The following is a 12,082-nucleotide window of genomic DNA, read 5'->3' as shown; positions in this document are numbered from 1 at the left end:
CTGGCATCATCTGAAAGTAGCACGGTTCTTCCTTTGTGTATTTCTCTGTCCTACAGCGCCTGATCCAGATCCCAGGGAAAGCCGTGGGCTTTGGGTCAGTCCCACGGTGTGTTATATGAAATACAGGACTGGTTTAAAAGAGTCTGTAGTTGCCTGTCTGGGAGTAGATGTGCAATGAGGAGCCATGTGCCCCTGAGGTATGGACCCCATTTCCGAGCATGGACGGGAATGCAGATGATGTCTCTTCAACCTGCTGGTGGCTTCTGGACTTCCAGGTGCAATAAGGGTATAACCACCCATGCAGCTGGGATCCTTTGTGACTCTGACTTCAAAGGGGAAGCCACACCACTGTGCAGGGACTGTATCTTGAAGCTGGTGCATGGGCTGGTCAGTTATCAGACAGGATGTGGCTTTCTCTTGCAGTAGGGAGATATCACACCTTTGCCTTGGTGAACTTCGGCAGTGAAAGCAGCCGGCAGTTCTGGAGGGGGTGGGGGAAAGGGGCGGAAGGCCCACAGCACATTGTGTCACTTGATCGTTTACTTAAAGCAAATTAAACCTGGGCCTTTGTTACTATGGTGCAGCCTGAGCTCTGTAATAGCATTTATTAGCCCGATTTGCCTGCGAGCATGTCTTCCCGGATCTCATAATGCCTGGGTGGAGAGGGAATGTGTGAGATTGTATCAGGCACTTGATTACAGTCACAACAGGGATATTTTCGGACTGGGGAGGAAAGGGGGAATTGCGGGGGGGGAAGGGACAAGGCTTATAGTCTGAACCTGGCTAGGTAGGTAGGGAGGGGGCGGTGTGTGTGGCAGCCGGGGCTGCTGGCAGCCAGCCTCTGGGGCAGGTAGGAGTTTTTGGATCCTCCTCCTCTTTCTTCTTCTCTCTCTGCTCCTCAGTCAAGATAGTTAACTCCTGGCCCCCCCTGCTCCTGGCAGGCTTTTATGTGCGAGGCAGAGAGAGGGAAGAGAAAGGCTCAGGGCAGGCCGTGAAGGCAAATGTTTTTAAGTGGCTGGGAGGTCTTTTGTATGGCTTATCGTTTGGGTTGTTTTTGACCAGCAGCTGCTTAGAAACACAGCCCACCTCCGGCGAGGGGGGGGGGGGGGTTGGGGAGGCCTGGGAAGCGTGGGGGGCTGGATGCTGCAGGAGGCTGGGGGAGCCGGGGGGATAGCAGTTATCTGGGCGGGTGGAAGGGGAAAGAGGGACGTCTGCATCCAGGTTTTCATGGACTGGCTTCTTTGGCGCCTGGCTTCCTGCACCCCGGAAGATCGGGCGTGAAAACGGCTACAAATTCGTCTGTACCCCCAGCCCCACCTCTCCTCCCTCCCCCCAAGAAAAAAAAAAAAGAAAAAAGCAATGGGGGGAAGCAGAAGATGACCGGGCAGGAGCGGAGGACCAAACCCGGCATTAAGCGCTGGAGACTGCCTGCGATGAACAGATGCCTGATGGTTTCCTACCCTCCCGCTTTCATTAGAGGAGACAAATCTGCTGTCAAGTAGCCAGATTTCCAATTTACCGATAATGATTCTTGCATGAAAATTGATCAAGGGGGGGGGGCTTTCTGCTGCCAGGCGCTCTTCTCGCCCCGCCTGGCTGGCTGTAGCCTCAGGGAGGTTTGGGTTTCTCTCTCCCTCCCTCTCCGTCTCTTTTCTTTCTTCCTCCCCCCTTCTCCCGCTTGCTGCTTTCGGAGTCGGTGGCGGGACACCGAGGGACCGGCGAGAAGGACCCGCAACCACCATCAAAAGCCCGCCGCAGCTCCTGCCTCGGCGCCCCCCTTCCTGGCCGCTTGGGCCGCTCTGGTCTCCGGGCTCTCCCCCTACAGAAGAAACCTCAGCTTCACTCCTTCGGGGTATTAATTTCTTACCCCCCCCCCCTTGCCCTTTTGTAAACCGGTAGCTAAGGGGGAAAGAAAACAAAGCCGATTTCTCCTTGGTAACAAGAGAGATTCCTCCCCCCCCTTCTCTCAATCTGTCTTTCCTCTTTCTCCCCCCCCCCCCGTTTGATTCTGAACATGAAGCCCTGTTGGAAGCAAATCTACTGACCCCCCCACCCTTGACATTCAAATGATTGAATGGAGAAAAGCGTACAACTCGCAGGTTTTGGGGGCTTGTTCCCCCCCCCCTCCGCTCTCTCCAAATGAGTAATCCCTAAAGAAGATTTTACAGCCCGGGACCCTCCTTTCTGCCCCCCATCCCTCTCTCTCCTCCTCCTCCTCACTCTTCAGTCTCTCTCTCTCTCTCTCTCTCTCTCTCTGTGTAATTTGCATCTCTAGTCTAAAAAGGCAGGAAAACCAGGGGAAGGAAGGCATCAAGGCATGGCAGCTGTTTAAAGTGCTGTTGTGTTGTTAGTCAATTACCTCCGTGTGGATCTGCAGGTGACAGGCTGCTGCTGAAACTGGCAAGAGACCTTCCCCCTTCCCCCTCCCCGCTGCTTTAAAAACATTGGGTTTATTTTTATTATTATAATTTAGATTATTTTTGCCTTTGGGTTTTTTGGTTTTTTTTTGTTTTTAAAAAACCCCTCGGTGTGGTTTATTTTTTTCTTCGACAACCCCCTTCATCCTTTTCACCCTTGATTTTTCTGGTCGCAATGGAACTGTAACATAAATCATGTTTGGACTGAAGCCCCCTCTGTATTACTTACCAGGTAAGGAGAATCATGATGAGCTTGATTGTGTGTGTTCCCCCTCTTCCCTCTCTCTTTCATCGTACAACTGATAATAACAGATGGGCGCTGATTCTCTGACACACCACGCTCCTGCAGATCAGGAGTGTCTCCACTTTGAGACGATGGAATTCTGTTGGTGTAGATCCGGATTAATTGCATTGGAGTCAGTGGAGTTGTGTCGGTGTGAATCAGGAGTGAATGGGGAATAACTGCACGGGGAGTCGCCAGAATTACATGGCTGTTAGGCGTAAATGAAAAGAGAATCGGGCCCCCTTGTGTATTCCTTTCCCTCTCCCCTCCCCTCCGAAATCCTTGTGCAACGTGAGCTCTGTAGTTTTCACCCAGCCCTTGGGGTGTATAGCATATCTCGCTCCTTTTGTCTGCCCTGCTTGGCTCGCTAAGTGGTGAGCCTTGTTTTATTTAACAGCAAACGGCAGAAGCACTTAAGTAATCTAAGGTGAATTAAGAAGTATGGTGTGAAGTTACTTTCGAGTGGTGCCTAATATTGTTTCATGGCTCAGTGAGCTCCGATCATGTAGCAGACAGCACCAAAGTGGCGACTCTAAGTCTCTCCTCTTTTCTCCCCCTCCTTTCCCTCCTTCCCCTTTCTGCCCCAAGTCCCTGAGGTTATTTTCCCCTGATAGGAGGTGTGTGTAACTGCTCTGACATGTGCCTTCCTGACACTCGCCTTGCTGCTCAGGGCGGGGAGAGGAGGTAAGCCATACAGAGATATTTATGGCAGTGGAAGAATAATGCTCCGTTTTGTTTCCTCTTCATTAACCCTTCACAGTGGAGCAACAGTTTGCACACCAACTTTTTATCTTCAGTGTAAGTTCAGGGGAAACGAGTTGACAGCTTTGCCTGTAGATCTGTAGTTAAGCTCATACGCTTTTAAGGAGATGGATAATTTAATGGCAGATTAGAAAGAGATGGCTGTCCGTCTGTCCCCCCATCTGTATTTCAAGAGATATTGAATTAAAGAAGTCCTCATCGAAATGAAACCGCGGCTCTAGGGATGTCAAGTTTGCGGTGGGTTTTTCTCGCTTGCTTGCTTGCTTGCGTGCACCAGGCGTGTGTGGTTTTGGTGGGAGGACTAGCTCTCCAGTTACCTTTGCCGTTGTGACTCCTTTGGTGGTTTCTTAGCAGTGCCTGATTGTGATGGTTATTTGTTTCAGGAAATGGGTTTTGCATGTGGCAGTTAGTTACAGGAATGAACTGTTATTAAAAAAAAAAAAAAAAGAGCCCCAAAGGTCTTTAAGCTGATGCAAAGTTCCCTGTACTGAAAACGTTGTTGATGAGTGAGTCTTTCATAACAGCCTGGGTTTAAACTGGCTACAGTGCTCTTTAAAGTCTGCTGGATACTCAGAGAAGGGAATTCTGTTTGCCCCACAATGGTAATGTATAAATGCTAGCAACCAGTCTGACTTTTCATCTTGTTAAATATCATTGTTTTGGTCAATTCACTCTGTGTTCTGAAGGGCTTTTTTGAGTTTCTCAGCTGCTTTCTGATTGACGGTAGGGTGTATTCTGATCATGGTCATGCTGGTGTAAAACTGGAGTCATTCCACCAAAGTGGATTTGCACAGGTGTAACTTGTCTGTGAGATAATCAGCATGTCCACACACAGATTTGCACCAAAAGAACTGACGGTGCGAATTGCAACCAGTTTAGTTATTTCAGGGCCTATTACCCTTAAGAGGGTCCCTTAGGATCCTGACTTCACAATGGGGTAGAGAGGATAAATCACTAATACTTGGAGGCCTTCAGATCCTATAGCTGTGTGGGCCTTACAATTACCCAGGAAGATCCTCAATACTCATCTACCTGTGGCAAACCCTTTTGTGATAGTAGCTGTCAGTATGCTTGAGTGGGGTGCATCCGCAGCGTCTCTCAGCCCAGCAGCTGCAACCCCTGGGAAGTGTGCTTATTGTTTTATTTGGGACTTGTTTAAACTGAGCACAGAGGGTACATAAGAAAGAAACCGGTGCGAGGGGTGCTGTGCAATCTGAGGCAGGCGGAGTTATTTATATAGCACCACACACATGCACCGTGCTGACCAACAGGAAATGTGTCCCAAAAGATAAAAACCGAGAGGCAGAGCTCACTAGTTTTCTTTTATTTGCATTCAGTGCCATTTTTTTTTCTTTTGCTCTGGGTGCAGCTCCCTAAACTCCCTTCCAGGTTTTTGAGGTTTTTTATGAGGTCTTTATGATCCTTGGGGACTCGTCTTCATGAGTTTCCATTTCTCGCTTGCTCTGGTTTTTTTCACTGCTTAAAATGGAAATCAATAATAACTGCACAAACACGCCACTTTTTTTTTTTTTTTTGTCCTGTAAAATCATACAGGGGATGCCGAAAAGTCTCTAAGCAGATGGAGTGAGAATATTTTTTAACATGTTCCAATCCAGCCGTATTTACTTACAGTGCCCCCTGTTGCGTGAAACTTCTCTGCTTTACTATAATTGCTAGTTCACTAATTCCTATACCCTGTAAAACCAAGCGGCATTTAATATCGAAATAGATAAACTCCAGACGTGAGAAAAGGAATTGTTCCAGGGAGTGATAGAAAAGTATGATCTATTGCCAGTAGAGTGATATTCCCCTCCCCTTCACAGGCCACTGTATTTCTGTCTTCTCTGGGCATCCATCAGGTGGTCTATTTTCTTTCCAGCGTCAGAAAGAAGAGATGCATTGAAGTGTCAGCCTTTGAGATTTAAAGCAATTAAGGAAAATTATGTGTGGACTATTCAAGGTGCTGTCAGACAGAGAAATCATGGCACGCAGGTGTTCGCAGCTACCAGAGGCATTAGGAAATGCTAACAGCACAGGTAGGGTCAGAGCAGATGTAAATTTCAACCTTCTAAGTCAGGCTTTCAAGCGTTTTACAGAGTGGTTTTATGATCATGGCAGTGACTCAGCTGCAGAAGCCCCGGAGAGCATTGTAACTGTCTCTGATCCATCCCTGGACCTGTCCCCATGCTGTCTGGTGTCATGCACAGCGACCCGCATAAACCCATGGGTCACAGGGGTGAAGTTGTGTGTGTAATGTCAGGCCAATAGCTCATTGTAACCTGCGGGGGCGGGGAGATAGGAGAATAGGAAGGTGGGTGCCTCACACTCTGGATGACTTTTATTTTAAATTGAAAGCACTGAGAAAAGGTGCGAGACTGACTAACCCAGAGGCCTGAAGGCCTCTGTCTGAGGGAACAGGTGCAGCAGCAGCAAGGACAGCAGCAATGCAAGCTTCTCCCATGCCAGTGCGGGTGCCCCGTCTGTATTCCTGGAGGCAATACTTTCTCCTACACCTTGAGCACCAATGGTGGGGGTGGGGGGGGTTTTCATGTGGGCCATAGACCAGTAACAACATGTTACACATCTCTAGCACCCAGGACCCCGTGTTTTACTTTTATGCTGCAGAACATCCCTGTGAGGCAGTGGTTGCTCATCAGCCCCACACTACAGACTGGGAGACCAAGTGGGGGAAGTGACTTGCCCAAGACCACCCAGCCAGGCAGTGGCAGAGCCAGGGTTCGAATGCAGAGCTCCGAGTCCTGCGCTTAACCACTTATGCAAAACTCTCTGACGGTTAGGTGGAAGTGAGTTGGGGATCTCAGCACAGTTCTGCGGTGGGCTTGGTTCCCCCTCGCACAGTCCAGTCGGGCTCTGATAACACAGGCGTTAGGAAATGAATGAGCAAGATGGTCACTGCTAAGGTGGGGTGCCCGGGGAGTGGTGGCCCTGTCGTGGAAGGCGCTGTACCCCGTTCCCAATCTGCTGATCATATGCCACTTGTAATAATGATCCTCAGAAAGCAAACCCTGGTCTGCCCAGAACCGGAACACGGCCAGGAAGGCTGGAACCGTAGCCCACTTCACCTTTCGATGGCTGCTTCTGAGCCAGGAGTAGACAGGGCCTTGCTGACTGTTATAAACCCTAGTTCGCCCACCCCTCTTTTGTAGACAAGAACTCTTTCTTGTGGCTGGCTGCCTTGGTGGAAATACTACAGACGAGGCCCTTTGCGGGTCTAATTACACCGTCTAGATGGGTGCGTGGTCCAGGATGAGGAACCGACTCATCAGAGTGGAAATTCCTACTCCCCCTCCTGCACCTCCTCTAGCGAAGGGTGCAGTTCTGAGCCATTCATAGCACCAGACCCATTCCCTTGCACGGCTGCCCAGCTAGTCGTTAGTAAAGGGACATGGCAACCAGACAGTATCTGCTGCTGCTGAAGTGGGGCAGGGCGGCTTTAACAGCATCATCAGGGCTCATGTCAAAGGAGCCAGACTTCTTTTAAAGTCCAGGAAGGAATAGAAAACTGAAATCCCTTCGCTGCTATTTATCCCAGTACCCGGTTGGGAGGCTTTCTCCTGGGACTCTTCCTCTCTGTCTGCAGTGCTGTCAAGGGGGTGGGAGGCAGCCTGGACAGGCGGCTGTAGATGGATGCTCATTCCATGTGAGCTGGATGGAACTGTCTGTTGTGGGTTCTGTTCCCCAGCAAGGACCATTGCCAGGCTGCTGGCTTCACAGCCAGGAGCTCTGGTCCTTGCAGAGTAACCCTTTATTGGTGATTCTTTTTTGCATGGCTGGATTGTTTTGAACTTGTGAAGGGTGTAGACTGAAGATCAATGTGGTGATGCCTTTTGTTGGCTCCAAGATGGTTGGTTTGATTCATGCCATCCTGCTCAGCCTTTGGCTGGAGCACCTGGTCAGATCAGCTCAACTCAGCCCCCGGCAAACGGATGCTGAGTGCGAGGGGAAGCGGTGTTCCTGGGGGCTGACCTCTGAGCTGTCCAGCAGCCAGCCTTGAAGCTGGATGTGCAGTGGGCTGGGGCTGCCTGTGGCAGAGAAATTGATTTCCAAACTTGACGCGTGGTGGAAAGGAACTCTGTTTCCACCCAAGCCAGCTGGCCGTGGAAGGGCTTGTGAGCTAGGATGGATGTGGTAGGGGCGGGGAGTCATGCACATCAGTGGCAACCCCCCTTGGCTTCGGGATCGGATCCCGTAATGTAACAGTCCCACGAGACAGTGCTCTTTGGGCAGGGCTGGGGACACTGCTGGTTAGCAGCTCACATGCTCACCGTGAAGAATTGGCTTTGCCGCATCGGAGTTCGCGTTCCCTTTCAGCGTCCTGCAGGAGACTGTGATGACCTCGCGTGCTCTCTGGCTGCTCCCAGCTTCTGATGTAGCCACCTAGCTCTGGACCTATCACAAATCCCACTGGAGTCCCTTCCCTGGGCTCTGGGTCACTGTGGGTCAGACCCTCGGTTTGGTTAAGCTTGCAGATTTCTTTGGGGCCCCAGAAAGGGATCTCTGGGCACCTTGATTCTCGTTCATTTATACCCACGAATTCCCCAGCGATTGGCTAGGCAGTGCTGTTATCCCATTGGGGTTCTCTTTGTGACCCCACTTCAGCAAACGCTCAAGCTCTGGAAAAGCCTTAAGCGCATGCTTAGGTGCTTTGCTGAATGGGGATAGCTGCAGAGTCAGGGCTTCTGTGAATGGTTCTTAATTTCAGCCCAGGGTGCCAATATTAGCCAGCGGCTCAGAGCAGATGGTGGGATCTAGGGTCTGCAGTGTAAATGCTGCCCTGCCTGTGTCGGTTGCATTGCGTTAAGGATGATTCACCCAAGCTGTGTTCCTCCGGTGTCCTGCTCTGTTCTCAGAGCGCAGCCTTCCTCTCGGGAAAGTGTGTGGGCAGGGTTCTCCGGCATTGGCGAGGATGTTCACATCCCTTCCCTGCAGCTGCACCTGGCTTAGCACCTACATGGGAAAGGTCCTGTTAATTCTGAGGTTGCCTCATTGCTGGGCCATGGCCGTAGTTCTTCCTCCAGGCGCCTCGCTGGGGAACCATTCCGTGCAGCTTGGACTCCGTTTCCCACCCAGAGGGTGTGGGGGCTAGTAGTTAAAGTGGGGGACTGCAAGTCGGGACTCCGGGGGCCTGGCCGGTGTGCGTGGCTCGACATCCCGAGCTGTAAAATGGGTGCCGTGCTGACCTACCGCCCCTGACTGCAGGGTTGATGTGATGCTTGGTTAATAGTTTGCGAAGCGCTTTCGTGTCCTCAGATGAAAGGTGCTGGGAAAAGCGCCCAGGAGTGTTCTGCCCTGCGGTACAAAAAAGGCCAGGATTAGCTGAATCACATGCCTCGCAGTGCAAATCTGCCTCCAGAGCTTCCCCCATGACGGGTTCTGGGGGAGTGGTAACTAATAGGGGACTGCGCCTAGGTGATATGTCAGTCGCATTGAAAGTGGCACCTGTCCCCTCTCTCCAGCCCTGGTTTTAAATAGAAGAACATCATAATAATACCAAGCTCTTGTGTGTAGCACGTTTCCTCCGGAGAGCTCAGAGTGCTTTACAGAGGTCAGGATCATTTTCTCCATTTTACAGAAAGGGAAACTGAGGCAACAGGAGGGGAATTGAGTTGCCTAAGGCCACCCAGCAGGCCAGAGACCTAGCCAGGAAGAGAACCCAGGTCTCCAGAGTCCCGGTTCAATGCTGAATCCACTAGGCCATGCTTCCTACCTTAACAAACCTTGGCAGAACCAGAGCTGATGAATAGATGAGGGCATTCCTGTGGGGGAGAGAGAAATGCCCTGTGAAGTGGGGCTTGTGGGAGGGAAGTTTCCTGCTTCCCTGTCACCACCACCTCACTCACATGGGTGCACAGACTCCCTGCAAATTGCAGATGAGCGCCTGGCGAATGCAATGTGCCTCACTGGGGTACCACTGCGGCTGGCAATGAAATAGTACTCTTGGCAGCCCCGGAGCAGAGTGCCCTGTGAATGACGGAGAAGGTGGGGGGCTGGCTTTTTATCCCTTCTCCCATCAAGAGGGTGCTTACAAAGTGCCTTTTGCCTGCTATTCCCCTGGAGGAGCAAGCCAGGCGCGGGGAGATGATGTGACTTTCCCCAGGCTGTGGGGTGAGTCCGTGGCAAAGCCTCTCACCCCTCTGACCTGATCACTAGCCCCCACTCCCTATGGGCATCCCCAGCTCAAACCGGGTTCCCTGGCTGAGCCTTGGGAGCTATTCATCTTCCTCCCCCTTGGCAAGTTCCATGCCAGCCCCAGCATCAGGAATCTTGCAAACAAAGACAGGTGGGTCAGCGTGGCTGGCCAATCAGAACGCTTCAGCTAAAAGCCACGCCCAGACTATCACCTGGCCATATCTGGGTCCACAAAGCCATTTGGTCTTGAAGGGCCCCTGGCTAGGGTTGGTTTATTGTTTTATCGGGCTTCGCCTTGGTTCAAATCCCAGTGTGGGTTCAGGGCTGTTTTGAATGTGTTTCCTCCGTCAGGCCGCCTGCACAAACACCATTGATTGAAAGCAATGCCCAGCCACGGATCAGACTCTCGTCCACAGTTCAAACCCCACTGGTGTCCCCCTAGCCCTGGCAAATTAAGAGCAGCTGGTGGGAGCGGGGCTTATAATCCTTCCCACCTATCCGTTTTCCTACTACGAAGCCTGGGAACAAGCCGAATTTGACAGTGCACCCCAGAGGTCAGATGTGCTTTAGTCAAAAATCAGTTACTGGCCTCAATACAGGGGTAAGCGGGTGAAATTCTTTGGCCTGTGTTGTGGAGAAACTCAGACCAGATCGCCTAATTTCCCTTCCTGGCTTTAAAATCAACAAATCTATAAAAGTTGGGCTCTGCCTAGGTCCTTAGATGACAGTCATCTGGACAATCCTGCAGCCTCCTTTTCAGAAGTGCTGAGCCCCCACATCTCCCATTGGAGTCGGTGGGTGAGGCGGGTGCTTGGCACCTGGCGATGCCGTGCCCCTCTCTGGCCCGTCTCCCTGCAGCTCCCCAGCGAGGCTCAGCCCCGAGGTGATAGCACTCTCCCCCTTTTGTAACATAATTCACACAGGATTAGTTCCAGACACCACCCCCCCTCCTAAATTTGGTCGTCATGGCAACAATGTCAACCGCTTGCTAGTTTCCCTGTGATTATTTGAAAGGGGAAGAAAGAAAGGGGGGAGAGAGAGAGAAAAGAAAGAGGGAGGATATAAAAGGAGGGAGCAAAAAAAAGAAAAACCGCACGGCAAAAGGCCTGATGTCTGGGCGTCCGTGGACTAATTACTGCAGAGCTAGCTGTGGGCGGGGGGGAAGGTGGGACAGGGGCTAAGTGGTGCTTTCATGGCTGGCGCGGAGGGGAGCTGTGACCCGAGGAGCAGGCAGTGGAAATCAATAATATTGCGAGGGAGGGAGGCAGGCGGTTGGAAAGCCAAAGATTTTTGTCACCTTGGCTTTCCTTTGTGTGCAGGAGAGGGTGCCGAGGGCCCGGCTCCTTTTGTTCCCCTGCTTGGCACCGTGGTGCCCAGAACAAGTGTCAAGAGCTTGAGCGGTGATTAGCAGAGGCTCTTTCAGCCAGCCGGCCCCAGCTCCAGCGGGAAGGGGAAAGGGAGGGGGGCCGTTTTCACACCCCTGCACCACAGCCGGCACAAGAGAGATTTTAACCCCTTCCTGTATGTTCTGCTGCGGCAACCCTGCTCCCCGGGGTGGCACCTGCCCGGAGACCGGTCGAAAGCGAGCGAGCTCATTGCAGCCGAGCGGGTGCAGATAGAATGCGCCCGCCCCGCTGCCTGGTGCTCGTTTGGGTATCAGCACAGTGCCCAGCTTTATGGGCAGGTTGGGTAAGGCCATGCTCTCCGTTCCAACCGCCGCTCCCTGTTCGGTGGGTGTCCCCCTCCGGCGCCCAGTTGCACCCGAGGTGGGCGTCGTCTCCCCGCTCCGTAAAACACGGCCTGCCCGTTGCCAAAAGGGGCGGACACGGCCTGCGCCCACTGCAGACAATGGGGCAAGCACCTGCCACCGACTTCACCCACTGGGGCTAGGAGTTGGCCCAAAGCCTTTAGCTCCTATGACGAGGCTTCTAAGGCGAAGGGGCTGCACGGGAGCGGGCCCAGTCGTGGCCTGCTGGACGGAGCTCTCCTCCTCCCTGGCCCCCCCGGCAGGTTACTCCTCCTCTCCGCCCTCCCTGTGACTGGAGGTAGCCCCTGTCGGATTCGCACGGGAGGAGCAGCCAGTGGCTCTGATGGCAATGGGACGTTGCTTTGGCTCCTGGGTGTTGCCTCATAGCTTTGCTGGGCCGGAGGGGAGGTTAGCCACCCGCTTGGCCTCTGAGAGTGGGATCCTACAGCTGGGGGTGGACTCTTCCCCACAGAGAACTGTAGCGGTGGCAACACTCAGCACAGGCAGAGTGCTTCTGCCAGCCAATGATCTCAAAGCTCTTTACAAAGGAGGCTCAGTAATGTTTGCCCCAGTTCATGGCTGTGGAAACTGAAGCACTGCGGGGTGGGGCTGGATTTCTCCAAGGTCACACACTGTGGATTCCTGACTTCCAGTCCTGTGCACCGCTAGGCTATATGATCTGGGTGAATATCTGTTCTCTGTCCTGGTATGTGTGGCCTTTTC

The 12,082-nt window shown here is 52.4% G+C and overlaps 1 protein-coding gene across 8 annotated transcripts in view; it reads left to right on the top strand.

The window, feature by feature from the left end:
• GSE1 (Gse1 coiled-coil protein) overlaps positions 1-12,082 on the top strand; it is a 219,167-nt gene that overhangs the window by 111,541 nt on the left and 95,544 nt on the right. For 2 of the 8 annotated variants that reach the window (XM_077830684.1, XM_077830683.1), the window contains exon 1: positions 3,017-3,498. The exons of 2 other annotated variants lie outside the window; for them this stretch is intronic. In XM_077830684.1, coding sequence (XP_077686810.1) covers positions 3,423-3,498 — 76 coding nt within the window. In that variant the 5' untranslated portion in view covers positions 3,017-3,422. Of the gene's footprint in view, positions 1-2,467; positions 2,650-2,843; positions 2,918-3,016; positions 3,700-4,046; positions 4,065-12,082 lie in introns of those variants that run through there. 4 more of the 8 variants (XM_077830688.1, XM_077830685.1, XM_077830690.1 and 1 more) reach the window with 4 other exon arrangements.

This window comes from Eretmochelys imbricata, chromosome 12 (genome assembly GCF_965152235.1).
Source record: "Eretmochelys imbricata isolate rEreImb1 chromosome 12, rEreImb1.hap1, whole genome shotgun sequence".
NCBI lineage: Eukaryota > Metazoa > Chordata > Testudines > Cheloniidae > Eretmochelys > Eretmochelys imbricata.
Note: the sequence above shows the minus strand (reverse complement) of the source record. Positions and strands in the feature narration are given on the sequence as shown.